The sequence below is a fragment of the Mesocricetus auratus genome, unplaced genomic scaffold, assembly GCF_017639785.1.
Source record: "Mesocricetus auratus isolate SY011 unplaced genomic scaffold, BCM_Maur_2.0 Super-Scaffold_100009, whole genome shotgun sequence".
Taxonomy (NCBI): domain Eukaryota; kingdom Metazoa; phylum Chordata; class Mammalia; order Rodentia; family Cricetidae; genus Mesocricetus; species Mesocricetus auratus.
The window spans coordinates 62,083,332-62,109,024 of record NW_024429193.1 but is presented as its reverse complement, the minus strand read 5'-3'; the positions used below and the strand labels follow the sequence as shown (position 1 = coordinate 62,109,024).

The following is a 25,693-nucleotide window of genomic DNA, read 5'->3' as shown; positions in this document are numbered from 1 at the left end:
TCTAGATAGTGCATAAGGATAGCTGTGTTCTAGATAGTACATAAGGATAGCCATGTTCTAGATAGTGCATAAGGATAGCTGTGTTCTAGATAGTACATAAGGATAGCTGTGTTCTAGATAGTGCATAAGGATAGCTGTGTCCTAGATAGTGCATAAGGATAGCTGTGTTCTAGATAGTGCATAAGGATAGCTGTGTTCTAGATAGTACATAAGGATAGCCATGTTCTAGATAGTGCATAAGGATAGCTGTGTTCTAGATAGTACATAAGGATAGCTGTGTTCTAGATAGTGCATAAGGATAGCTGTGTCCTAGATAGTGCATAAGGATAGCTGTGTTCTAGATAGTACATAAGGATAGCCATGTCCTAGATAGTGCATAAGGATAGCCGTGTTCTAGATAGTGCATAAGGATAGCTGTGTTCTAGATAGTGCATAAGGATAGCTGTGTCCTAGATAGTACATAAGGATAGCAGTGTTCTAGATAGTGCATAAGGATAGCTGTGTTCTAGATAGTGCATAAGGATAGCAGTGTTTCAGGAAAACTACACTTATAAAAAGTAGTAGTCAGTGGGCTATAGTTTGCCAAACCCTGGACTGTTTCCCCAGAGGTCTAATTAGAAAAGTGGAGCTACTTACCTTCTTTTGTAGTTCCCTCTGTCCCTTACCTTCCCTCAAACAAGACAGAGAACTGCTATTTTAACCTCTTCCTCTCTAGTGGCCAATAATGGTAACTTCAAATTAAAATTATACAAGACTGAAATTTATCATTAAAAACCAGTCAGGAAAGGGTCTCCTAAGCCACTCAGGCGCCAGCAAATGTGGATTGTAAATATTCCACATTCTTTTGATTGTAAATATTCAGCTTTTCCATTTGTTAAAGAGACTGTATTTTTCCCACTGTGTATTCTTGATGGGAAGATACTCAAGTAGTAAGTTTCTTGCTGTGCATGCATGAGGCCTGAGTTCAGAGCCCCCAGCACCCACTTTAAAAAGTTACTCATAGCCCCACATGACTACATTTGCAGTGCTGGGGAGGTGAAGGTCGGGGGATTCCTGGGGCTTGCTGAACAGACAATCTAAGCAAGCCAGTGAGCTCTATGCTCAGAAAATAAAATGGAGAGAAAGACACCGGACAGTGACCTCCATTTTCTGCATGCAGTCGCTCACACTCAAATATGCACACCACACAGGAACAGAAGAAGACTATGTTAGTGGGTTTGTTCTGTTCCATTGATTTCTGTCTATCTTTATGCCAGTACTGTGTTTTAATTACTCTGGCCTTGTAATGTATTCTGAGATCAAGAAATATTATACTCCAGCTTTCTTCTTTCTCAAGATTGCTCTAATGGGATTGCTTCCGTTTCTACACAAGTCACAGAATTTCCTTTTTAATTCTTAAAAAAATATGTCACTGGGATTGCAGCCTTTTTACTTTTAAGAAGCAAACCTTCACGTTAGCCATCTCAATTTCGAGCCAGCCAATCTGTTTGAACTGTTTCGTTGTCTCTAAATACATTGAGATGAACAAAACAGCTCAAAACTGGTGTTGTTGATGGGAGCAGTATCTGAGCCTATAGCCGCTTCGTGACCTATCAGACAGGAGGCTCTCCACTGGACTTCCTGGTTCTGTGTGGCAGAAAAGAAATACTCAAGGACAGTCTCCCTTCAACATGAGGAGATTCTGCATCAAATACATACATACATACATGCATACATGCATACATAAGAGTGAGTATTGGGCTGGAGAGACAGCAACAAATTTAGGTCCGCAAAGACTTTAGATATCCTTATGAGATAATCAGATGCACAGGCTTTCTCTGTGTAGTCCTGGCTGTCTTGGAACTCACTCAGTAGACCAGGCTGGCCTCAAACTCAGAGATCTGCCTGCCTCTGCCTCCTGAGTGCCAGGATTTAAAGGCGTGCATCACCAACGCCCGCCTGCGCCTGCTCTTTAAAAGGAAAAGAAGAATGGGTAGAGACATTCCTAGCTATATGGCTGTTGTCCCCTAAGAGTTTAGGTTACATTTTGTTCTTTCTCTACCTTTCAGAAGTTCAGATCAACGTGGTTTCACACTCAGGAAGCTTACTCCTCTGAAATGTACAATTAAGTCCTGCCCTGTGATTTTCACTGAAAATTAATTATAATGTCATCATTTTTATAATCTCACAGCCCAGTGAAACCTCAAATCATTACAAGATAGTTCCTCCTTTGTTAAGATTTATTCCATATTCTGTTCAACGGGCCTGTATGTTCCATGGTGGTCAGCATTACTCACCCACTCCATTATTTCAATGAGACATTCAAGTATATCCCACAGTTTTATTAACGTGCCCACTGCAGTTAAACCAATGGCAGATATACCAAACTTCAATGCAAAGGAGAGGCAAAATTCCAGTCAGGTTGACATGGATTCAGTTCGATACAGCACTGGCTACTCTCTGACCCCCAGGATGGCTCATCCAGTAAGACATGAGAACACTTTTTCTAGAAGGGTGTTGGGACTACTGATGTATTCAGAGCTGGCAATTTAATATGTTGAATGGTGGCTTGGAATCATTTTAAGAACAGGGAAGGATGGAAAGAGATGCTTTGAATCCAGAGAGAAAAGGAGCTGAGATATAAAGGGGAACAGATGAAAGCTCTAATAAAAACCCCAAAGCAGAGGGAAAATGGTTTTAAAATGTTAGGTGAGTATATTCTGATCTAACATGAAAGAACAGCACAAACCCACAGAAGATACAGTAAACATTAGTCAGGATACATGGCAGCAAGTCTACACAGCTATCCTAGAGAGGTTATAGAGCTCTTAAAAGCACCAGACACAAAAGAGCATCGTAAGAGACCTGCTTCAGAAGCAAGAGGGTGCCATTACCCTAGCAATAAACCTCCACAGCAGCAGAAGAGGCCCAGAGGCCAGGCCCACCTGGAACCATGCTCCAGCCTGCCAAAGGGCTGTCAGAGGGCAAAGTCAAGTTGTTTTCATTGAGACAACAATTGAGACCGGTTATGGGAAAATAGGGCCATGCCCATGGGACATATAGAAGACTGCCTCGGAGGGAGCAAAGCAGTGACTGAATGACCAGAGGCAGGGTGACGGAAGAAGTGGTGAGCAAATGATCGGTGCATGTGCAGAACATGGCTGTCAGCAGCAAGGCTAATGCCTGCATCCTGGAGAACAGCAAGGAGCTGAAACACTCAATGCCAGAGTTGGGAAGAAGGCAAGCAATTCCTTGTATTTCCCAGTAGCGAGGGGATTAAAATGAGTGACAATTAATACACAAAGCAGTAGGAAAGCATAAAGAGAAAAACTCAATTTTTAAAACAGGAAAAATTTTCAGAGAATGTAAATAGAAAGCAAAGTAAGATAGTGCAGAAGTCAGTCAGCACACTGACTGAGCAGACCATCAGTCCAAAGACAGGTTGTAAGATTGAGTTTAATGTAAAAAGCTGAGAAATGTGTGAAACATTTAAAACTGATAGAGAAAAAAGTTTGTTTTTGAGACAAGATCTCCCTGGAGTAGCCCTGGATAGCCTAGAACACCATATATAGACCAGGCTGGCCTTGAACTCACAAAGATCTTCCAGCCTCTGCTTCCTCAGGGCTGAGATCAAAGCTGTGTGCCACCGTGCCTAGCCTGACACAGAACAGTTTTAAAGAAAGGAAATGCATGGGGAAAAGGCCAACCAGGTGAAAACTTAGGTCAGCAAAAATCAGTTTGTATCCCCCAAAAAAGTAGTAGTAGGTACAGAAAGAACAGCTTCAAAATAACCAAGCTGGGCATGGCAGGAATCTATAATTCCAGAACTGCTCCATTAAGACAGGAGGCAGAGACAGACTCACCCAGCTGTGCACAGGCCAACTGCCCTGGAATAATCCTACCTTAGCAAGACAGGAGGGGAGAAACAACTCCCAATTGTTGTCCTCTAACCTCCCTGCAATCATTCTCCATGAAACATACATATCTGCCCTTACACATTTACACACACACAAAATAGTAGATAAACAAAAAAAAATAGTAGATAAACAAATAAATAGAAGTTTTAAAGGGAGACTGGGCAGATGGGTCAGAGGTTAAGAGCCCTTACTGCTGTTGCCGAGGATCTGAGTTCAGTTCCCAGCACCCACATTGGGTAGTTCATGACTACCTGTAATTCCAGGTCCCAGGGGATCTAGTATCCTCTTGTGGCCTCTTTGGGAAACTGCACTTACCTGCACATACTATCACACAGATAAGCACAATTTTAAGATCTTCAAAAGGAATTTTAAAAAAGAAAAAGAGATGCTGGACACCAGATGTCTCCAGGACATTGGAAAATTTTGAGTAGACACTAATAGAAGCCTGGTGTCTCCATCAGCAGGGTCAGGAAAGATAATGGAATGGAATGTCCAAGGGTGATGATAGGGAAGCCTGGGCCAGAGGACAATCACAGTGACAACTTTCTTATGCCTCAGAGTCCCTTCATCCACATGGTAGTGCTGCAGGAACAGAGGACATCTCCATGTTCTATCTTTTACATCAACCAACAGAACTCTGACCTTCAAAGAAAGTTCTTTTCCATTGCGGTACTCTATCTCCAGGATTCCCCAAATGACTAGCCAGTAGTCACATGTAGCTATTTAAATTTAAATGTAAGTTAATTAGAATGAAATGAATTGTAGCATTCAATTTCCCATTTATGCTGGCCACGTTCCAAGTGAGCAGTAACTACATGTGACTACCACATTGGGCAGCTCAGCTGTGGGACCTTTCATATCATTATAGCACTAGCTTAGGATAATAAGGCTGTTGCCAGGCAAGTACTCTAAAAAGAAGCAGATAGGACAAGTTTTAATTGTATGTATGTATTTATTATGTCTAGAGTGGGGTGCATGTGGAGGTCAGAGATCAACTTGCAGGGCTTCTGCCACTATGCAGGTCCCAGGGATTGAACTCAGGCTATCAGGCTTGGCTGCAAAAGTCTTTACCTACTGAGCCATCAAACTGGCCCAAGAAAAATTGAGAATAGCAGAAACACTGACAAGGACTACCCCACAGCCCTGTTTTCACTTCTTTCTGCTACTAGCATTAGACTAGACCCTGGATCTCCAAACTGGAAAGTCTACCAAGACAGAGCTGGAATCCCTAGGGAGCTCTTTGAAGGACAGTCTGGGCCCATATGCCCATATGCAGGCAGGAGTGTGTAGGAGAAAGGAAGCAGGGAGGACAAGAGAGACTGTGGTGTCAGAGCCCTTAAGATACGTTCCATCTAAGACAGTCAGCACTCACTAGCGTCGGGTATGTATCCTCCCTGTCGTAAGCCTGATGGTCTTTCAGTATTACATAGATTTAATAACAAAAAAATGGGGTTTTTTTCTCCCTTCTGCAGACCTATCCCCCTTTGTTCTGTTGTGGTGATAAACTGCCAAATTACTAAGACTGAAGGAAGGAAACTTTTTGTTTCCTGTGCTGTTCAGAGTGTTGATGAGAAGACTTTACACACAGAGGCAACAGGTGAGACGTGCACGTCTCTGGGAGGTTGGCCTGGGTTAGGGTTACATTTTCATAATGCACAAAACAAGTTTAATGTTTTGGAGTTGGATTTTAGTATGAGTTGTCGAGGCAAAGTTTCATGTAGCCTGGGGTAGCCTTGAAACTGCTATGCAGCAAAGAGTAACCCTGAACTCCTGACCCTCCTGCCTCTTCTTGCTGAGTGTTAGAGTTACAGGCTTGAATCAACCTGCCACACCTGGCTTAGGTTGGTTGGGGTTTTGGTTTGTATTTGTTTGGGGGTGGGGTGGTGCTGGATCAAACCCCAAGGCTTCGTACACACCAGGCAAGTACTCTTGTCACTAAGCTACATACCCAGCCCCATGGCTAGAGGCATTCTTAAATATTGTCAGTGAAGGACCTATTTGCCAATATCCATTACAATTGGAAGTGAGATAACATTTGACCCAATTCCAAGACTATATCTCATAGGTTACATAGGAGGTTGCTATGGTTCAAGTCCTGGTGTATCCCTTACTTGCAGTGGCAAAAGAATGAACAAAGCATTGACTCACTTCAGTGGAAAACTGGCTAAAGAACTACAGTTCTTCTCTAATTTATGCCATAAAAATACTGTAGACTGTTTTAGTACCATAGGCAAAAGTGAGGAAAGTCTTTGATGTGAAGCAAGCTCATTAGCATATACTGGGTGAGACCTGCAGAGGGCAGGGCAGAAATCTAAGCTGTTATCACAGGCTTAGAATGAAAAGCCAAAGTCCTTCCATTTCTTCCCGTCCCTCCCCTTCACTTGTCTCCCTCCCTGTATTTATTGTGAGAGCCATTATGTGGACTTAGATGTGGCAAGCCCAGGGACATGGAGACCTACATACACACACCAGGGAAGAGCAGCGGCAGTGTCAGAGTCTGGACAGGATAAGGAGGTATATGCACAAGGGAGTAGCCCACCACAGGATGTCAAAGCCCAAGGAAGGTGTCCCTTGAGCATGGCAGCAGGGATGGGAGCAGGCTCACTCTGACACAGTCACGGACACACGTGTTTTCCCAATCTGTAGTTCTTTCAAACAGTGTAAGAACTTTTGAGAAATCATTTTATACACACATCACTAGGTTATTCTCTAATAGTCTAGAGAGAGATACACCATTGTACCAATCTCACAATTTTTCTATAAGCTTGAAAATATGAAATAGGAGGAAAGGCGACTGTCTGCAGATTATCACATAGACCAGGTCTTGAAAGGTGACTGTTCTGGAAAGGAACTGGGTGGGAAGTTCACTATAGGCCCTTCGTACATCCTGAGAGTGAAGAAATGGGAAATGATTACCAGGGAGGGAGCTGAATTTTGTAAGCTCCAAAACTTAAAAGAAGCCCAATTTAAGAAAAAAATAATTCAATAATGGTTATAAACATGTACGCTTAGTTATGGTGAGAAAAGAAAGAACAACTTATTTCTGCTGACTTAGAGACACAGCTTCCTTCCTGCTGAGATCTCTATAGGCAGCTTGCCAGAAATGTCACCTAGAGATGTCCCCTGTTTGTGCTTTGAGCAATGCGTCCAACAAGGACTTTGCAGGCCAGGGCCCTGGAAGCCTCAGCTTCACATGCAGCACTAGTTACATTTTCAGTTTTTACTTAGTGTACCCCAGATGTACATGTTTATACTAATCATAATTCTTGAGTTATGACATGATCCTCATTGATATATCTGTTCATCTTTTATTTATTCATCTACTAAACTTAATAAGAAATAATGTCCTAGTGCCTACCACCAAATAGGAACCAGATTCTTTATCATATTTTATTTCTACATAGCTGCTGTTCTCATCTTTTCTTTCTGCTTAATGATAACTCTGATCTTGAATTTAGTAACGGATTATTTTGTAGCTTCTACTTTTATTTTTTAAATGTCCTTAAGAATGGTTGAGTATGCCAGGCATGGGGGCACACACGTTTAGCCCCAGCACTCAGGGGACACAGGCAGACAGATCTCCGTGAGTTTGAGGTCAGTCTTGTCTAAAGAGTAAGTTCCAGGGCAACCAAAAAAAAATGGTTGGAGTGAAATGGTTCATGCCCATGATCCCTGTGTTAGGGAGGCTGAGGCTAGCATAACATATATAGTAAGATTCTCGCTCAAAAAAGAAAAGAATAGCATACATCTAAGTGGTGTATTCTTTAGTTGTTTGTTTTTTTTAACCCTATAAGAAAGTGATTGTGACATGTGACCTTTTTCTGGGTACCTGCTCTTGCTTGTGTCCTCTGTGTGGCAGGAGCTTGGCATCTGCTTAGAAGTAGTTCTGCTTATAGGATGTTTACACAGGAGCCCACCTTGTCCTCAAAAGCTGCCTGCAAGCATGACATTCTTTTGATCCCTGCTTTCTCTAGCAACTGACTGTCAGATTTCTCAATTTTTACCGATAAAAGAGTTTTAAATATAATCTTTTTTTTCTTTTTAAGACAAGGTCTTATTCTGTAGACCAGGCTGGCCTCAAACTCAGAGATCTACCTACCTCTGCTTCCCAAATGCTAGGATTAAAGTTCTGTGTCACCCATGCCTGGCTAAAATGGGATCTTACTTTTATTTATATTAGCATTTCTCAGGTAACCTATAGAGTTGAATATCTCTTCATGTTCACTGACTGTATTTGTTTCCCATTCTGTGAAATTCCTGTTGGTTCATCTTTTCTTTCTTTTTTCTTGTTTCTACCAACTTACAGGCATTCTTTAGTTACTTTTAGTTAAATCTATATTGGATAGATAGAAACTCCATACATCTTTCAGTGTGTAAGATGGTTTCATTTACTTTAAAACATCTCTTTATGGACAGGAGTTTTTAATGTTAATGTTTAGTTGATGTTTTTTCCCCTTATGAGTAATGCTTTTCATAACTTGTCTAAGAAATCCACTTCCCCCTAAGCATCAGCTTCTTACAAGAATGATGGCTAAGGGAGCAGAGGGTGGCATTAATAGTCTGAATCCACAGTCAGTTTGCAGCTCCGTTCCAAGGCTTTCTCTTTTGTATTGCTTCTGTTGCTATGATAAAATACCCTGACCAAATGCAGTTTAGAGAAAGAAAAAGTTTATTTTAGCTTACACTTCAGGTCATAGTCCACCATTGAGGAAGTCAGGGCAAGAACTTAAGGCAGAAACCATGGAGGTTCACTGCTTCAGTAAGCAGGCTCATGCCTAGCTGCCTTAGATATCCCAGAACTACCTGCTCCCACAGACCAATCTGATGTGGGCAATCCCTCAATTGAGACACCCTTCTCGGGTACCAAGGCTTTCAGGTTAACAGTTAAAGCTTATCAGCACGCTCACTAAACCTTCCATGTCAGTTGGCTCGGTTGTAAATGCATTTCTCATTTCCCAGGCTACCTCTTGATAGAACTGTTAATGAGTCATGAAGTAGTAGAGGACCTGGTAGAGGTGAGGAAAGGCAAGGACTTTGACAGTCAAAAGTTGATTTAATTATTTTTGAGACAGGGTCTGGTTGCATAGAACTCACTCTGTAGACCAGGCTGGCCTTGACATCACAGAAATCCATCTGCCTCTGCCACTGTCCCATGTGCTGGTATTAAATGTGTGCACCACCACCCCCAGCCAAAAGTTAGTTCTTAAGTCTTCTGAGAAGTGAGAGTAGAAAGATAGTAATACAAGAACTCCCCTTCTAGTGTCTTCCTGCTTGGTCTCATCAAATAGAACACAGTCAACTTACAATAATCTACTGTTTTGTTGATTTAGCCTTATTTATAAAGCTGGATCCTGACAAGCGTTTGACATAAAGAACTTCTGGTGAATTCCACACTGTTCTGCACGAGGTTCTCCTCCTCCAGAAGCGGCAACTATCCCCATTCCTGTCCAGCTGCTGAATCCCCGGGGAAAGCCTGGCTCACTGACTTTTGAGAACAGCCTCTGAAATACAGGGCTGCAGGAACTCTCCATCCCCTTCCAGACTTTCAAAAGAAGCACTCCCTGGGAGAGTCTCAGCATCATCTGTATCCCTAGGACAATGCATGGTCCTGAAAACTGAACAGACTCCAAAGCTACCAAGCACAGCATCTGCTCTACTGCAGACTGCAGAAAAAAGATTGCGTAGAAACGGGATGGTATGTGGAGTGCACGTGTGCATAAGCATGTACTGTTGTTACCAAGCTAGGTTTATTGTATGTGAACAGACCTCTTTCTGACCATATTAGGGAATACAGTTCATTCAACACATCTGTTGTCTGAATTCCTAGAGATTAAACTGTTGTTCATTTTTTCCTCAGCCTGTGCTATTGTATCTATATCACTATAGTTTGTCTTCACTGGAAGAAGGCTCTGTTAGCTTTCTGGGATTATAATATAGAAGTACAAGTTAGGTGGTTTAAAGCAACAGAAACTTCACTGTCATAGTCCCAGAGGCCAGAAGGCTAAGGTTAAAGTATTAATAAAGCCTTGCTCCCTCTGAAGGTTCTAGATGGGAACTATTTGCATCTCTCTTCTAGCTACTATCAAGGGAGCCTCCAGCATTGCTTGGTTTTTAGACACAGCATGGTTTCCCATCATATCTCTATGTCATCTCTCTGTAGTCCCTGAATCCAAATTTCCCTTTGAAAAAGTCTCCTCTCTCTCTCTCTCTCTCTCTCTCTCTCTCTCTCTCTCTCTCTCTCTCTCTCTCTCTCCCCCACCCCGTGTGTGTGTGTGTGTGTGTGTGTGTGTGTGTGTGTGTGTGTGCGCGAGCACACACGTGCCCGCATACATGTGTGTTTCAGGTGCTCAAATAAATTGAGAAATTAATATGCTAGAAAACATATTGCTTTTTGTTTTTTCATTTATTTGCATATGTATGTGTGGGGGCATGTATATGCCATGAAGGCTTATGTGTAGAGGTCAGAGGACAGCTTGAGGAAGTTGGTTCTCTACTTCCAATATGTGGGTCTCAAGGATTGAACTCAGCTCATCAAAGTTAGTGGCCAGTACCCATCTCTCTAGTCATCTTTTGTTTGTTTTTGTTTTTTGAGATGGGACCAGGAGCTTTCTCAGTAGGTCACCAGTTTTTCTATCCCTTCTTCCACAGTGGTCCCTGGCCTTGTGGGGAGTGGATGTGCTACAGAAAGCCCATCTGTGGCTGGGCACTCCCTAAACACCTATGCTGTGTACCCCATCCACTTGTGAGTTTCCTCGTTAGCTACCATCCACTGCACAGATAAACTTATTTGATGTAGTCTGAGAGCTGCCCTGATGTGTGAGTATAGAGACACTTTTAGAAAAATAATGGTAGACCTCTGGGGCCGACATGTTCCCCAGCCAAGGGCCCTTGACCAGATTTACAGTACCAGGCATATATTTCCTCCTGTGGAGCAGACCTTGAATCCAATTAGAAAGCAGTGGGTTACCCCATAACATTCATACCACTATTGCATCCACAGACATCTTCCCACATCAGCTATTATTGCAGCTCACAAGGTCATATTTTGCTTCATAGTGCAAGCAATAGATACTTTGGGGGCGTCTGTTTCCTTCCTTTCTCTCCTTTTACTGAAAGTCTAGACTAAACCATGAGAAACTGACATTTGGGGGGATGAGAATGGTCAAATATCAACACCTTGCCCTGAAAATTTAGGGATAGCTGTTGAGTGCCAACCTGAGGCTTTCCCTAAGCCCTGATGAATGAAGGAACATGACTCCTTCTCTAAAGCAGGGGAACATGCTTGACAGAGCCAGTTATAGCCTAGGGCCAGGGCCTTGGTACCTTTCCTATGAGGCCCTGATGTATGGAGAAGTTCCTTCTCTAAAACCAGGAATGTGCTTGGGAGAGCCAATAAGGGTCTAGGGCCAGGACTTTGGGGGAACTGCAGCCTTGGATCCTGAGAACCCAACTCTTCCCACCTTAAGGGGCTATGGTTGTCATCTCCAAGGCTGCTGTGGGCTTCATCTGTGCTGCTTTTGAGGTAGCCTGTATTCCCATTGTGTAACATTTCTTGATAAGCTTCCTGCTGGCTTCATCCCATTGCATAATGGCTTTATGTTGACTGTTTCCTTTTGGCTTACACAAAAGGTATATAAGATTCTTTACTTAATAAACCTGCTTGCCCAAGAGCCATCAGCTTTTACAAGACCTCTTCCTGTCTCCTTTCTCTTCTCACTCCCTGGCCATCATCCCCCAAGTCACCCTACCAGTCATTCTTCCACAGCCATAAGATCAGTTGGATGCTCGCTCCAGAACCAGAGCTGGTTAAGCTGGGGTGGCCAAGCCACAGGAGGCACCAGGTCCTGGGAGAATTTCTGGTACACACTGTAGCCCTGGAACAATAGGGAAGGCTCAGCAGATGGGATTGAGGCCCCATACAGGTGAAACTGGCAGCTGCTTCCCCATGAAATCTCCAGTAGATTTTAAAGCTGTGCCTGGGAAGTGGCAGCGCTCACAGCTTCCCAAGCCACATACCTTTGAGCAAAGGCCACCACTTATTTCCATGCACACTTTCAACTAATTCTGACGCCTACAGGGGAGTGGGTTGTTGTGGCAACTTGTGTTTCTTGGAACTTGGCATATTAGATGTGAAGCTGAAGGAATAATATACCATTTTTGCCTGTTATCTGGTTATAGATGGGAGCTGAGACAGTACAGGTTCTTTGTGCCTGTCATTTGTCTTCGCTGGACAGCCTTGTAGAAGTTCTAGCAATCACCACCCCCCAACTGAAATCCTGCCAGGCACGTTTTCCTTCCACACCTTTATGTGGATCTACATTTTTCTCTCTAGCCCATCTCCCCGGCTCCCATTCTCACTCTGGTGTGATCATGAGCAAAGTGCATTGCAGCGTATTAACAAGCTCAGCCCAGGGAATGATGTCAGTTGCCATTAGTGGGAAAACTGTTTCCTTACTTTAAGGCAGATTTCGCAGGTGTTGTCACAAAGCCTTGGCAGTCTTGTCTTCTGGTTGTATTTGACATGTACGTTAGGCCACTGCATTAATTTTTCATCATGATTAAAAGAAATAACTCACAGGACAATTTAGCTAAGTTTAGGGCTACAGGCTCACTGTGCCATGTGCACGTAGCAGCCTGGTTCTTATTGCCACCACGGGGAAAATGGCAGCCCTTCTACTGTGACTCTCTGAACTCCTGACGGATTACCCAGGTGCCCAGATTCCAGGACAGCAGGCAGCATTGTCACTTCCCTAAGGGACTTCTCTGGGACTTCACAAGGCCACCCATACAGTGGTTGCCTGTCCCCTAGATGAGCCCCTCCTTCATTCTTCCCTCACTCCTTAGAGTCTCCTCGGAGTCCTTCCGGCTAGTACAAGACTCCCTCTCATCCCCCGGTCACCACCGGAGAACTAGAGACAGCCTGATCTCAATATGAAGCCTCCGGTTTCTTCTGAGACAAATAGAGAAACTTCACTATGCCTCATGGGCCCGAACTTCCCTCTGCCATGCTGTCTGTCTTTACCAACTCTTCTAATACACTTTTACCCAAAAGGACCATCTTTCTCAGTGTTGTGCTTGAGCCCAGACCTGAAACCTTTCCATTTAGACTCCCCATTTCAAAAATTTCAGTGAATGGTCGTTTGCTTTCATCATTTAGGCTATGCTGAGGTAGAACACCATGGTGGGGATCACATGGTGGAGCTAGGCAGCTCACTTTATGGCAGACAGGAAACTGAGAGACAGACATAGCCCCCAACAACACACTGCTATTTCAAATAAGGTTCCATCTCAGAAAGTTTCCATCACCTCCCAGTAGTGCCATCAATCATGAATCCATCAAGGGATTAATCAGTCGATTAGGTCAGAGTCCTTATAATCAAGTGACCTTCAGTTCTTGTATCCATAAGGTAGAAGCCAAGCCTTCTGCTCTTGAGCCTTTAGAGGAAACACTTCATTCATATCGAACTGTAATTGTCCACAGGCAATACAATGTAGATAAGGCTTCTTTGGGGCAGCAGCAGATGAGGTCCTCTGGATGAGCAGTGTGTACTCTTAACTGCTGGTTAGAGTCTCTCATAGAGTATTTTCATTCCTGTCAGGATGGTTACATTTCCCCTACTCTATTTTTACATCTCAGTCTTAAGGTACTGTGTCTGAAACAAACATCTTTAACAGAATGTAAGCAGGACTTAGGGCAATGCTCAGTTTCAGATAGGTATAAGAACCATGTCTACAGTCTGAAGACATGGCTCAGAGGTTAAGAGCACTGGCTTGATGTGGGAGGTCCTGTGATTATATCAATAAAGCACTGTTGAGCCAATAGGGAACCAAGATAGGAGGGACTAGGAGTCCAGAAGGACTCTAGGTAGGAGAAACACAGAGAGTCGAGATGTAACGCCATGGGGTAGGAAGCCCGGAAACTTCTCCGGTAAGAGACATACTTAGATTAAGTCAGAGCTAGCCAGTAAGAAACAAGCAAGGCCAACAGCTTCATAATTAATATAGCCTCCTGTGTGTTTATTTGGGACTGATGTGGCTCTGGAAGCAGGCTGGGGGGAAGGCTTCTCTCAAGGAAAAAGCTTCCCTTTACAAAATGGTGATCAGGAGTGGGATGATAAATTTCCAGGTAGAATGACAAAAGCTTTAAAGGAATTTTAGAAACATAAGAATGGAGAGAAGCACAGATTTTTGGTAGCAGCATTTTTCTCAGGTGGGCTCTGTTTTGCTAGCGGCAAGCAGAGATTCATGCAGCTGTCTTAAGGGGTCTTCCTGACTCAGCATTAAAAAAAAAAACCAGCAAGGTTCTTTTGAGAGGCTATGCTAACAATTAAAAGGTGTGTAGGTACAGCTGGAAGTGGGAGTGACCACATCTCCAAGCCGGCAGCTGGAGTCACGCTTAAGCCACCATCTTGGAAAAAAACGTCAGTTTAAAACAGCCGCGGTTTTAACGTGGCCAGAAAAACATAAAGATTTACAGTAAAATCAGACTTGGATGAACAAAACCTATAAAGGTTTACAGTGTGTTTAAAAATATACATTAAGATTGAGAGAGAAAAGGAAACCCATAGTGGTAAATAGCGCACGCCGGTAGGAATTGCTTCAGAGGCAGAGGCAGGCAGATTTCCAAAGAGAAACCCTGTCTCAGAGAAAAATAAATAAAAGTAAAATAAATAAATAATAGATAAATAAATAAGCCACACAAAAATGAAAAATACACAGAGAGTCTGGATACTGTACGCTATTATGTTTTCAGTTTTTTGATTGTTCAGGAAGGAACAGCTGCTAAAGTACACTTGATTATAAATGCTGATAAATTAATCCAACTTCTATCTTTTGAAAGTGCCTTGACTTCAAAATTTAAGTATAAGGATATGTTACTTGGGAAAGGAGATTTTGCTTATGTTTCTACAGAAAATGAAAAGCTGAGTATTCCTTCCAGGTGTCTGTGGTTTGACGAACCAAGACCCCCGGAAGCAGTGGACCAGGTGTTTCAACAACTGAACCAGCTAAGATGATGCAGCTTTACAGACCATGAAAATAAGGACTTTTACAGGTTTCTGAGTTTTGTCATGATCCCCATGGTATGAACAGCGCCCCCTTCCAGCACGAAGCAGTTTGGAATGAGCGACATCCTAATTCCCATCTTGTTTATAAACCTTTGTTTTCATTTAATTGGGATTGTTTATAATTGGTTAATGATCACAACCAATCTCTTTTTAATGGTAAAAAGGGGAATTATGGTATGGGTCTGGTTTTTCATTTATTGATACAAATTCAAGGTCAATTTTGTGATGTATATATTTCTCCTCTTGATTAAGTATTGTGCTTATACTGATGTTTTAAAACATAATGCATAATTGAATACAGACTATAGATAGTTACTTATAATAGAATTTATAGTTAGGTTTTCTAGATATACAGAAATATATTTGAGATAGATAAACAGTCTTCAAACCTCTCAACGACCTTCAGAAAATGGCATTTAAAATGATGTAGGGCTTTTCTTGACAATGAGAAATGTCTGCTCCTGGCAGCACCAATTATGTCTGAGAGGAAGATAGGCATCGAAGAAACTCGTTATGGAGTTTGCTTTCAACATGGCAAGATTAGCCATTTGGGCAAGAAACTGCTCTTGCCTGTACTGTTGACTGTTGTTGTATAATCTGGATATGCAGGACCCATAGGAAAGTGACTACTGAACTCAGTCTTACAGGGTTCCTGCTTCATGGAAGAGTCTACAAGACTTTCTACACAACACAGAGAAATGACTGACAGACTGCCAATGCAGATGGACAGTTTGAAATTTCCTGCTTTGCTGAGAAATCTTCTGGACACATCGTGGCCTATGGGCTAAAGATGGATGCCCCAACGTTACAGAGGAACTTCGGGTGACTGTTCAGGCAGTAAGATGTCTCTGTCAATCCTAGTGTTTAGATATTATCCTTCTGTGGTCTTTGATGGAGTTGAAGACAGATAATTATAATTATAGTTTTCCTTAGTTATGATAAAAGATATAATCTACATATAGGACTTTGGACTCACAAGAATGAGATAGATGATATTTTCTTTAAATCTTGCTGAAGTTGATAGACAAAATATTATAACGATGTTCTTACTTGATAAATGTTGGTTGGGACCTTTCTTTTTGTTTAGACAGAAAAGAGGAGATGATGTGGGAGGTCCTGTGATTATATCAATAAAGCACTGTTGAGCCAATAGGGAACCAAGATAGGAGGGACTAGGAGTCCAGAAGGACTTTGGGTAGGAGAAACACAGAGTTGAGATGTAACGCCATCGGGTAGGAAGCCCGGAAACTTCTCCGGTAAGAGACATACTTAGATTAAGTCAGAGCTAGCCAGTAAGAAACAAGCAAGGCCAACAGCTTCATAATTAATATAGCCTCCTGTGTGTTTATTTGGGACTGATGTGGCTCTGGAAGCAGGCTGGCGGGAAGGCTTCTCTCAAGGAAAAAGCTTCCCTTTACACTGGCTACTGATCCACAGGTCCTGAGTTCAATTCCCAGAAACCACATGGTGCCTCCCAACCATCTATAATGAGATCTGATGCCCCTTCTTCTGGCAGGCAGGGAGACATGCAGGCAGAACACTATACATAATAAATAATTCTTTTTAAAAAAGTTTCCACACTTTGGGAAGGTGTTGTGAGCTTGCTATGCCAGAACAGTGGAAGAAGATTTTTGTGGTTTTCCACAATGTCAGAATTTGTTAACTAACAATAAATCAATAAGGTATAAAGGTTCTAATGACAGCAACTTGCCAGATAACCCCCACCCACCTTGGTCATCTGGCCAAAATGAATGTAGATTCTTTTATCTTAACCTCAGTTGCTATTAACTTTTGTATCACACAGCGACAGCACACACTAGGTATTGCATGTGCATGTGGTTTACAGAACAAATACAAGTTAAAGAGGCTTCAGCTAGTTTCAGAGGCTTCAGAAGCAGGCTGATAGAAATGTGGGTCCTATGGATAAGATGAATGCCAAATGGACTACAAAGAAGTGGCAGTTGCTATGGAGACCCAGCTGTAGGAAAGTCAGGGTGTAAGTGAAGATGGACACAGGTGAGGGAGCCAAACCGGGTAGAGCAGGGAGTGGAAGGTTCAGGTGAGCAGGTGGCAGTCAAGTAGGCCACAGCAGCATCAGGGGGCTGAGCCAAGATAAAGTCCCAGGGACAGTCAGGAGACCTCTGCTCATCCTTAGTGTGCACACCAAATATTAGGTGGCAGGTTTGCGTGGTGCCTCTGTCAATATAATTGATAAGTGTTCACCACGTTATGGAGTTCAGGTGAGTGAGTTATACCCTCCCCTAGTTTGATATTTCTGGTAGTTTGGGGGGCCTGGTTCCTCTGAGAGAACGTTAAGGTGGCCATGTGTCCCTCTAGTCTCATTTCACCCTGATAACTTATAGCATGGCATCCTCTTTTCACAACCAGGAATGGGCTGCATGGGTGGCACCAATAGATGGTGCTGTTCACTCATCTATGCAAGAGTTCATCATTCTCCTCCCTCAAAACGGTGTCAAAAGCCATTTGTAAATGAAGTTTGTCAGGGCAGAGCAGTCATAAATCAAATTCTATAGAAATACGGAGCGACTTAGAGCAGAAACAACCTGGCCTCAACAGAAGGTCTGGAACAAGCAGCTCCACCACGGTGCTGGCTTCAGACAGGGTCACCTATGAAGCCCCAACTGATCTGAAGGTCATGATTCCCCACCCCGTGCCCCAGGTGTTGGAGAGAAGCACTGGCATGGCCAGTGTGACTTCATCTGGACTCTGACCACTCCCCGCCCTGTGTCTTTGAGGACATTGCTGGTTCACCAGCCATGCTTTCATCACTGCCGCCCTTCATTGCCAGGGTGAGATCTGTCTTGACGGGCTGGTTGGATCCCATAATATGTCGTAGACTATTATTTTAACTGAGCAAACATGTGCTACATTTGTTTATGTGGCAGACTATTACTTTAACTGTGCAAAGGTGTGATACTTTTGTTTACGATGCATGTGTTTAATTACGTAAAGATGTGTTGAATTTGTTTCACTTTGCCTGACTAAGGCACCTGATTGGTCTAATAAAGAGCTGAGTGGTCAACAGCTAGGCAGGAAAAGCATAGGAGGGGCTGACAGGCAGAGAGAATAAATAGGAGGACAAATCTAGGTTCGGCATGAAGAAGGGGGAGAACAGGAGAAGAAGGAGTGAATGAGGGACATGCCAAGGGCAAGAAGCCAGGCAGATGCCAGACAGACAGAGAAGCAGTGAAAGTAAGATATGCAGATCTAAGAAAGGTGATAAGTCCTGAGGTAAAGGTAGATACAGAGAAACAGGTTAATGTAAGTTTAAAAAGCTAGCCAGAAACATGCCTAACTTAGGCTGGGCATTCAAAATTAATAATAAGTCTCTGCGTCATGATTTGGTAGCTGGGTGGTAGTGAAAAAGAAAAAGCCTGGTAGCCTGGTACAGTGATGTGTGTCAAAGACCTGCTGCCAATAAAACCATTTAAAACCAATTTAAAGTAAAGAGTTATAGAAGTTTCTTTGGGGGAGGTTGTTGTTGTTTTGTGTGTGTGTGTGTGTGTGTGTGTGTGTATTTTCAGACACATAGCCTGACTGTCCTAGAACTCACTCTGTAGAGCAGGCTGGCTTCAATCTCACAGCAATCCACCTGCCTCCACCTCCCAAGTACTGGGATTAAAGGAATGCAAAGAAGTGGGTCTTAAATCAGCCCTACTGCTGGGCAGTGGTAGGGCACTCCTTTAATCCTAGCACTTGGGAGGCAGAGGCAGGTGAATCTCTGTGAGTTGGAGAACAGACTGATCTACAAGAGCTAGTTCCAAGACAGCCTCCAAAGCCTCAGAGAAACCCTGCTTTGAAAAACCCAAAATAAATAAATAGATCGATAAATAAATGAATAAATAAATAAATCAGCCCTATCTAGTGTTGATTCTGTAATTTTCCTTTTGTCTGTTCTACAGGTGACGTCTGAGCATCTGATAAGTAATACCCATGTCCTGTTGTTAGAAGTTTCATTTCTGCAGAACATTAGTGGACAGCATTTCCTTACAGAGCTTTCCAAAAGCACAGCCATCAGATGGATATGGTGACATGCTTCTTTGATGCCAGCACTTGGGAGGCAGAGGCAGGAAGATCTCTGAGTTTTAGGTCAGCCTGGTCTACATACTGAGTTCCAGGACAGCCAGAGTTGCATAGTGAGACCCTGTCTAAAAACAAAACAAAACAAAAAACAGAAAACCAAAACCTACAACCATCAAAAACAAATACTGCTATAGAATGCTAACTGGTAACAGTTAAAAAGTTAAAAAAAAAGCCACCAAAATAAAATCTTTAAAGAAAACTAGTTTGCAAATTCAGTATTAATTAACAAACATATTTCCTTTTTTAAGATTTATTTTTATGCCGGGCGGTGGTCGCACACGCCTTTAATCCCAGCACTCGGGAGGCAAAGGCAGGCGGATCTCTGTGAGTTCGAGGCCAGGCTGGGCTGACAGCCTCCAAAACAATATAGAGAAACCCTGTCTCGTAAAACCAAAAAAAAAGATTTATTTTTATTTGTGTGTATATCTGTCTGTCTGTCTGTCTGCCATGTGTGTGGCAGAGGGTACCAAATCCCTTGGAGTTGCAAGTGATTGTGAGTCACCCAATAAAAGTGCTGAGAATCAAACCTGGGTCCTCTGGAAGCGCAGCCCTCACTCTTAACTACTGATCTATCATAACTTCAAAAAACAGGAGTAACACCAAGTTGTTATAAAGTAAAAAATTTACTAACAGCCAGGCCATATTTTCAGTCTCTCATAGTAATAAAATGAAAACCACCCAGATTAAAGGCAGATTAACCTCTTTATACCAGTGAGCAAGTGATTAAATGTTAAATTTTGCAATTCTTTTTATGATCACGGGAAAAGTACGTGTTACAGGTTTATGGTCAGACAGTTAACACACCACAAAACATCTTATGGTCAGCTAATTCTTGAAACAATGGAAACAATTTACAATGTGTAATTTGACAAGATTATTGAGGAAGAGAAAATTAAAACAACAACAACAACAAGTTGATCTCTAGCTGAGGGCATGATCAAAGTCCATCATTGCTTAACTAAAAGGAAAATAAAGGGGCTGGAGAGATGGCTCAAAGGTTAACAGCACTGACTGCTCTTCCAGAGGTCCTGAGTTCAATTCTCAGCAACCACATAGTAGCTCACAACCATCCATAATGACCTCTGGTGCCCTCTTCTGCATGCAGGGATACATGCAAACAGAACACTGTATACATAATAAATAAAAAGGAACTAACTTTAAAAAGAAATTAGAAATAAAGAAAATAGATGGAGTCCCTTAGCAGAGCCATCTCTGCAGCTCCTACAGACTACTCTCAATTATTAGGATGGACTGCTCAGACTGCAGAGTGTTAGTGTAACCTGACATTTCAGACATTTGTGTAATAGGCTTCTCCGATAGGGAAGTTGAACACTGAGGCTTCTTTTCCAAGATACATTGTTATGCCATCATACAAACTCAGCAGAGTAATATCCAAAGGTTGGCTTGGCGGTGCTGGAGCACACCTTTAATCAGAGCACTCGGGAGGCAGAGGCAGAGGCAGGTGGATCTCTGTGAGTTTGAGGCCAGCCTGGTCTATAAAGTTAGTTCCAGGACAGTCAAGGTTACACAGAGAAACCCTGTCTTGAAAAATCCAAAAGCTGATCAGGTTGCCACAATGGGGGCTTGGGGAGAGCAGGGAGGGGACTTTGTTTCTCATGTTTGGTACCATAAGTTGATAGTTTACTTTATTTATGTGTATGTGCAGGTTTGTTCGTTCATTTGTTTGTTTTGTTTTGCCCTGCATGTGCATACTGGTACCCTCAGAGATGAGAAGAGGGTGTCAGATTCCCCTAGAACTGGAGTTGCAGACGGTTGTGAGCTGCCACGTGAGCGTTGGGATCTCCTGGGGCCTCTAGAAGAGCAGCCAGTGCTCTTAACTGCTGACTGTGGGTGTTTTCAAACTACAAGGCTGTGGTACTAAAAATGTCTGGAATGTGGAGCCAGAGAATTGCTTGGCAGATGTGGCAAGGCTGCAGTCCTTGACAGATCCTGACTGGACCACACGGCCGGTTGTCTCCCTTCTCTCTGCTCGGGAGTACTCACCACACTTCACCCCTGTGAACAATAGCCCCTGAAAAGAAACTATCTTTAGAGAGACTGATCTACTGTAGAGGGGTTGGAATGATGCAGATCCAAAGGCTAGCTGCCTTGTCTTGGGCTAGCCCTCTAGAATAGCCATTCCTTGCCCACCTCTGTGTCAAAACTAGTATCTTGTGACTAATAGAAATCTTTTGGCATGACTAACTTAGCAGACCACTAGTTTCCACCAACCTAAGAGCTAAGAATGTCACCAGATAGCATCTTGGGCATATAGAATATCCTCCTCCATCTTGTTGTACCTGCCTCTCTGGTATACCCACCAATACATTTTTAAACTTACTGTTCTTTGTTCTGTAAAACCATAAAAACTTGATGGAACTGCTCCCACACTGAAATGTGTAATTTGGGGCAATCTATGTCTGTGTTCTCAGGCCATAATATCTCTTATTCCCTTTAAGATGAGAGCTGTGGGTTTTGTGTTGACATCCTTATTATGACTATCAGATTACTGAAACAATGTACCCCAAGAAGCTGGAGTCCCCCCACAGTAATCTCATGCTGAGGAAAGAGGTAGCAGGAACGTCACTGGTACAAACAATGGTGTTGTCCCTGATCTGAGAAATGATACAAACAGCTGAAGGTAGGAGCACAGGGGAAATCTTGATATGGTGGATTGATTTTGTAGAGCCTGTGGGGGCAGTGGCAGAGACATGGAAAGTGCAGAGAGTAGTGAGACATGTCACTGAGGCCATACCACCTGGGCCGGCTGTCTGTGGGGGAAACCCTGGGGTGGCAGTCTTTTTCAGGCTGCGTGTAAGGATCCAGGCATTGTGCTGGCCTGCCCCTGTTACCTGGCAGAGTGCACTCAGGCAGTACTCTGGTCAGCCCAGGGTTCCATGAGTACTAGTCTGCAAGCAGGTGCGAAGGACCCCTTTAAAAGACAGACCCCACCTACCCACCCACTTACGCTCTCTCTTGCTCTGTCTCTCTTCCCTTACTCTGTTGCTCTCTTGCTTTCCTGCTCTCCCCTCCCCTCTCTCTCTCTCTGTCTGTCTCTGTCTTCTCCCTCTCTTGCCCTCCCACCCCTGTAATAAACTCTGTGGTTAATGTGTCTCCTGGTTCGTGTTCCATCGTAATCACCGCCGGTAACTTAAGGGAAAGAACAACGTGTGTCTTCTTCTGTGCCTACTTGATGGGCGGAGTCCACCCTGGAAGTGTAGACGTGCTCTGAGAACTGCTGGCGGTCCAGAGCAGACGTTCCAAGCCTTGGGTGTAACTCAGGAGTGGAAGTGTCAATAAGCAGGTGCAGGAGCAGCCTGGCCACTGCTGTGTGCAAAAAGAGATCTGAGACCAAGGCTCAGCCTGGAGTGTTAATAGGTTTTCTACCCCATCCCTGCCAGTGACAATGCAGCAAGCCAGATTAAGCCAAATCGAAAAAGTTAAACAGGAATATTGAACAAAGCAACTCCCAGGCAGGTCCCATGGTCCCAGAGATCCAAGCCAGAGAAGTTGCACGCCCAGGCCAGGCCAGAAAAGGTTTATAGATTATAGATGAGCGGTGATGACATGTCTGCCACAAACTGGGTTTGTGCCCAAGTATGGTCAAAAGCTGAACACTTAGACGGGAACTTGGGCAGCTGGCAACTTCAGGGGAGAGACAGAGACAGAGACAGAGAGAGACAGAGAGAGAGAGACAGAGAGAGAGAGAGACAGAGAGAGAGAGAGACAGAGACAGAGAGAGAGAGAGAGAGAGAGAGAGAGAGAGAGAGAGAGAGAGAGAGAGAGAGAGATTGAGAGATTCCAGGACCATGCAGGAGTGAATCAGGCTCTAACCAAATAGGTGTAAAGAAAGAATTGTAGCAAAAGGTGTAGGCAGAGTTTTCCCTGTCCCAGAAGCTGCTTCCAAATTACCACATGGTGGCTTCTATTACTTATAAATGCTCAGTTGACAGCCCAGGCTTATTACAAACTAGCTTTTACAACTTAAATTAACCCATTTCTATTCACCTACATTCTGCCATGTGTCTTGTGGCTTTGCCTGTCCTCCAGCATGTCCTGCTCCCTCTGTGGCTCCTGGTATGTCCACCGACTCTACCCTCCTTCTTCCCACCATTCTCAGTTTGGCTTTCCTGCCTAACTTCCTGCCTGGCTACAGGCCTGTCAGCTTTTTATTAACCAATGAGAACAATACATATTCACAGTGTACAGAAGGATTATTCCACCACAAAAGGGTTATGAGGGTGGTGACTTCAGTATTGGCCTCCAACTTAGGGAGTAAATTGGATAAAAGAAGAGAAATGGAGGCATTAGGCTACCATTGTTTGGGTGAGCCAACAGTGGAAGAAGCCCATATTAGACCATTAATGCAGAGCCCCTTCTGCATCTCCCAAAACCAGGAGCCCATGAGAGGAGTTCGGTATTGACGAGGAAGGGAGTGACCTAGAAGCAACAAAAGATACCCAAGAGTCTGACCTTGATACCAAGAAAGGGAAAATCCATGAACCTTCATGCAGGTGGGGATCCCACACAAGAGACCACGGTAACTGAAACATATTCTGAAATGGACTTGCTGGAGTTAGGGGAAGACTTCAAACAAGCAAAGGAACAATCCCCTGCATGTGTCTTGTGAGGCTGTGGGATGTGGGGGCAGATGGGATCAGCCTGAGTGCTGCAAAAGCAGAGAACCTGAGAGGTGTAACCACCCATCAGTCCTCGAGCCACAAGGGGCACACCCTGAGGCAGTACAAGGGAGCTGGGGCCAACCCAGAGCCTGTCTGACCCAGAGAACTCTCAGGTGCAGCTGGGGAGACTGAGTCCTTGTTCTACCTTGGTCCTGGGCAGGGATGAGCAGCCTGAACCAGCCCCCACCACGCTCAGCAGGGGTGGGGAAATGCAGGGAGACTCCATGGAAGAGCTCCGGGACATGGAAGAGGAATGGCTCAGAGACAATGACTGAGGACTGTGGAGAGCTGGGTTAGTGCCTCCTGTCCATAATACTGTACCCAACATGGGTCTATGGAGGGAACAACTGTTACTAATGGATATAAGTTTCTCGCACTGTGTTAGACTTTGCTTATGTTTGATGTTAGTATCTCCTGTGTTGTGAACTTCTGTGATCACCAGACACTTGGTTGGAACAGATGACAATGAATGATCAAGAGTTTTACCAGTGTTATTTCCATAGTCCCACTATTCATTATGAGAGTGGTCCTGGACTTTAGGTCAGTGTTCTGCTGCTCCTCTGGATAAACATTTTGTTACAACTGGATGGTATAACACCAACTTTTGAGTGTTTTTATTGATATGGAGACTCAGTTAAAAGACATTGGAGTGTACCTGGCAAAGCAAGCCTGAGGAATTAATTTACAAAGGGTGCAAAGGTGTAAAGGGAAGCTTTTTCCTTGAGAGAAGCCTTCCCGCCAGCCTGGTTCTAGAGCCGCATCAGTCCCAAATAAACACACAGGAGGCTATATTCATTATGAAGCTGTTGGCCTTGCTTGTTTCTTACTAGCTAGCTCTGACTTAAGTAATTACCCCATAATTGTTAATCTAAGTATGTCTCTTACCGGAGAAGTTTCTGGGCTTCCTACCCCATGGCGTTACATCTCGACTCCTGTGTTTCTCCTTCCCAGAGTTCTCCTGGACTCCTAGTCCCACCTATCTAGATTCCTATTGGCCAGCAGTGCTTTATTGACAAATGCACAGGACTTCCCCCCAACACAAAGGCCAGGTGTCTCTGGGTTTCTTGGGGGCTTTAAAGTTGGATAAGGCACAAGTGATACCCACCTTGCTGACTGGGGAGTCAGCAATAGCCTATGCCTCTAATGTTGAATGATCCAAAGGATAAAAACATGCTCCTAGAAGCCATGAGTTGATTAACTGGGAATCTCAGTATTGGGAGTGGGTTACCTCCTGTTTTAATTACTGTTTTATTGCTCTGAAGAGATACCATGGCCAAGGCAAAAGCATTTAACAGCCTCTAAAACAATACAGAGAGACCTGTCTCGAAAAACAAAACAAACCAAACAAAAAGCGTTTAACTGGGGGACTTGCTTATTGTTTCAGAGAAGCAACCTGTGACCATCAAGTGGAGTGTGATGGCAGCTGGCATCCAGGCACGATGCAGGAGCAGTAGCTGAGAGCTCACATCCTGATCCACAGGCAACAGACAAATAGAGTGCAAGACTGGGCCTGGAGTGGGCTTTTGAAACGTTTAAGCCCACCCCCGTGACACACCTACCTTCTCCAACAAGGCCTTCCTGGTCTACCAACCAGAGAACCAACTATCCAAATATATGAGCTCATGGGGGTTATTCTTATCCTAAACACTATACCTCCTTAGGAGTTTTATCCTGAGAGATTCTAGAGACCCCTAAAACAATAAAGGATATTGCCACTGTTGTTGTTTGTATTCCAGAATTGATACGACCCGATTGCTGAAGAGGCTGCATGCTTTAGCTGCCAGACTTGGAGAAATACAGCTAAGACTTGGCCCGAAGTGTCCCCTCCCTGTGAGTTAGCTTTACTAGTGCCAGAAGTTGCTGCTAAGGATGCTGGGGAGAATTAACCCTGGTGCAGGATATTTGATCACACTGTGAACCCTGAGATTGTGATATTTACTGGAAA

At 43.6% G+C, this 25,693-nt stretch overlaps 1 protein-coding gene across 2 annotated transcripts in view; it reads left to right on the top strand.

The window, feature by feature from the left end:
* Nucleotides 1-25,468, top strand: part of Them4 (thioesterase superfamily member 4) — a 36,803-nt gene extending 11,335 nt beyond the window's left edge. The window contains exons 5-6 of one of the 2 annotated variants that reach the window (XM_040752286.1): nucleotides 5,369-5,493; nucleotides 9,227-9,752. In XM_040752286.1, coding sequence (XP_040608220.1) covers nucleotides 5,369-5,493; nucleotides 9,227-9,267 — 166 coding nt within the window. In that variant the 3' untranslated portion in view covers nucleotides 9,268-9,752. Of the gene's footprint in view, nucleotides 1-5,368; nucleotides 5,494-9,226; nucleotides 9,753-25,132 lie in introns of those variants that run through there. The other variant, XM_040752287.1, reaches the window with a different exon arrangement.
* Nucleotides 25,469-25,693: the final 225 nt, after the last annotated feature.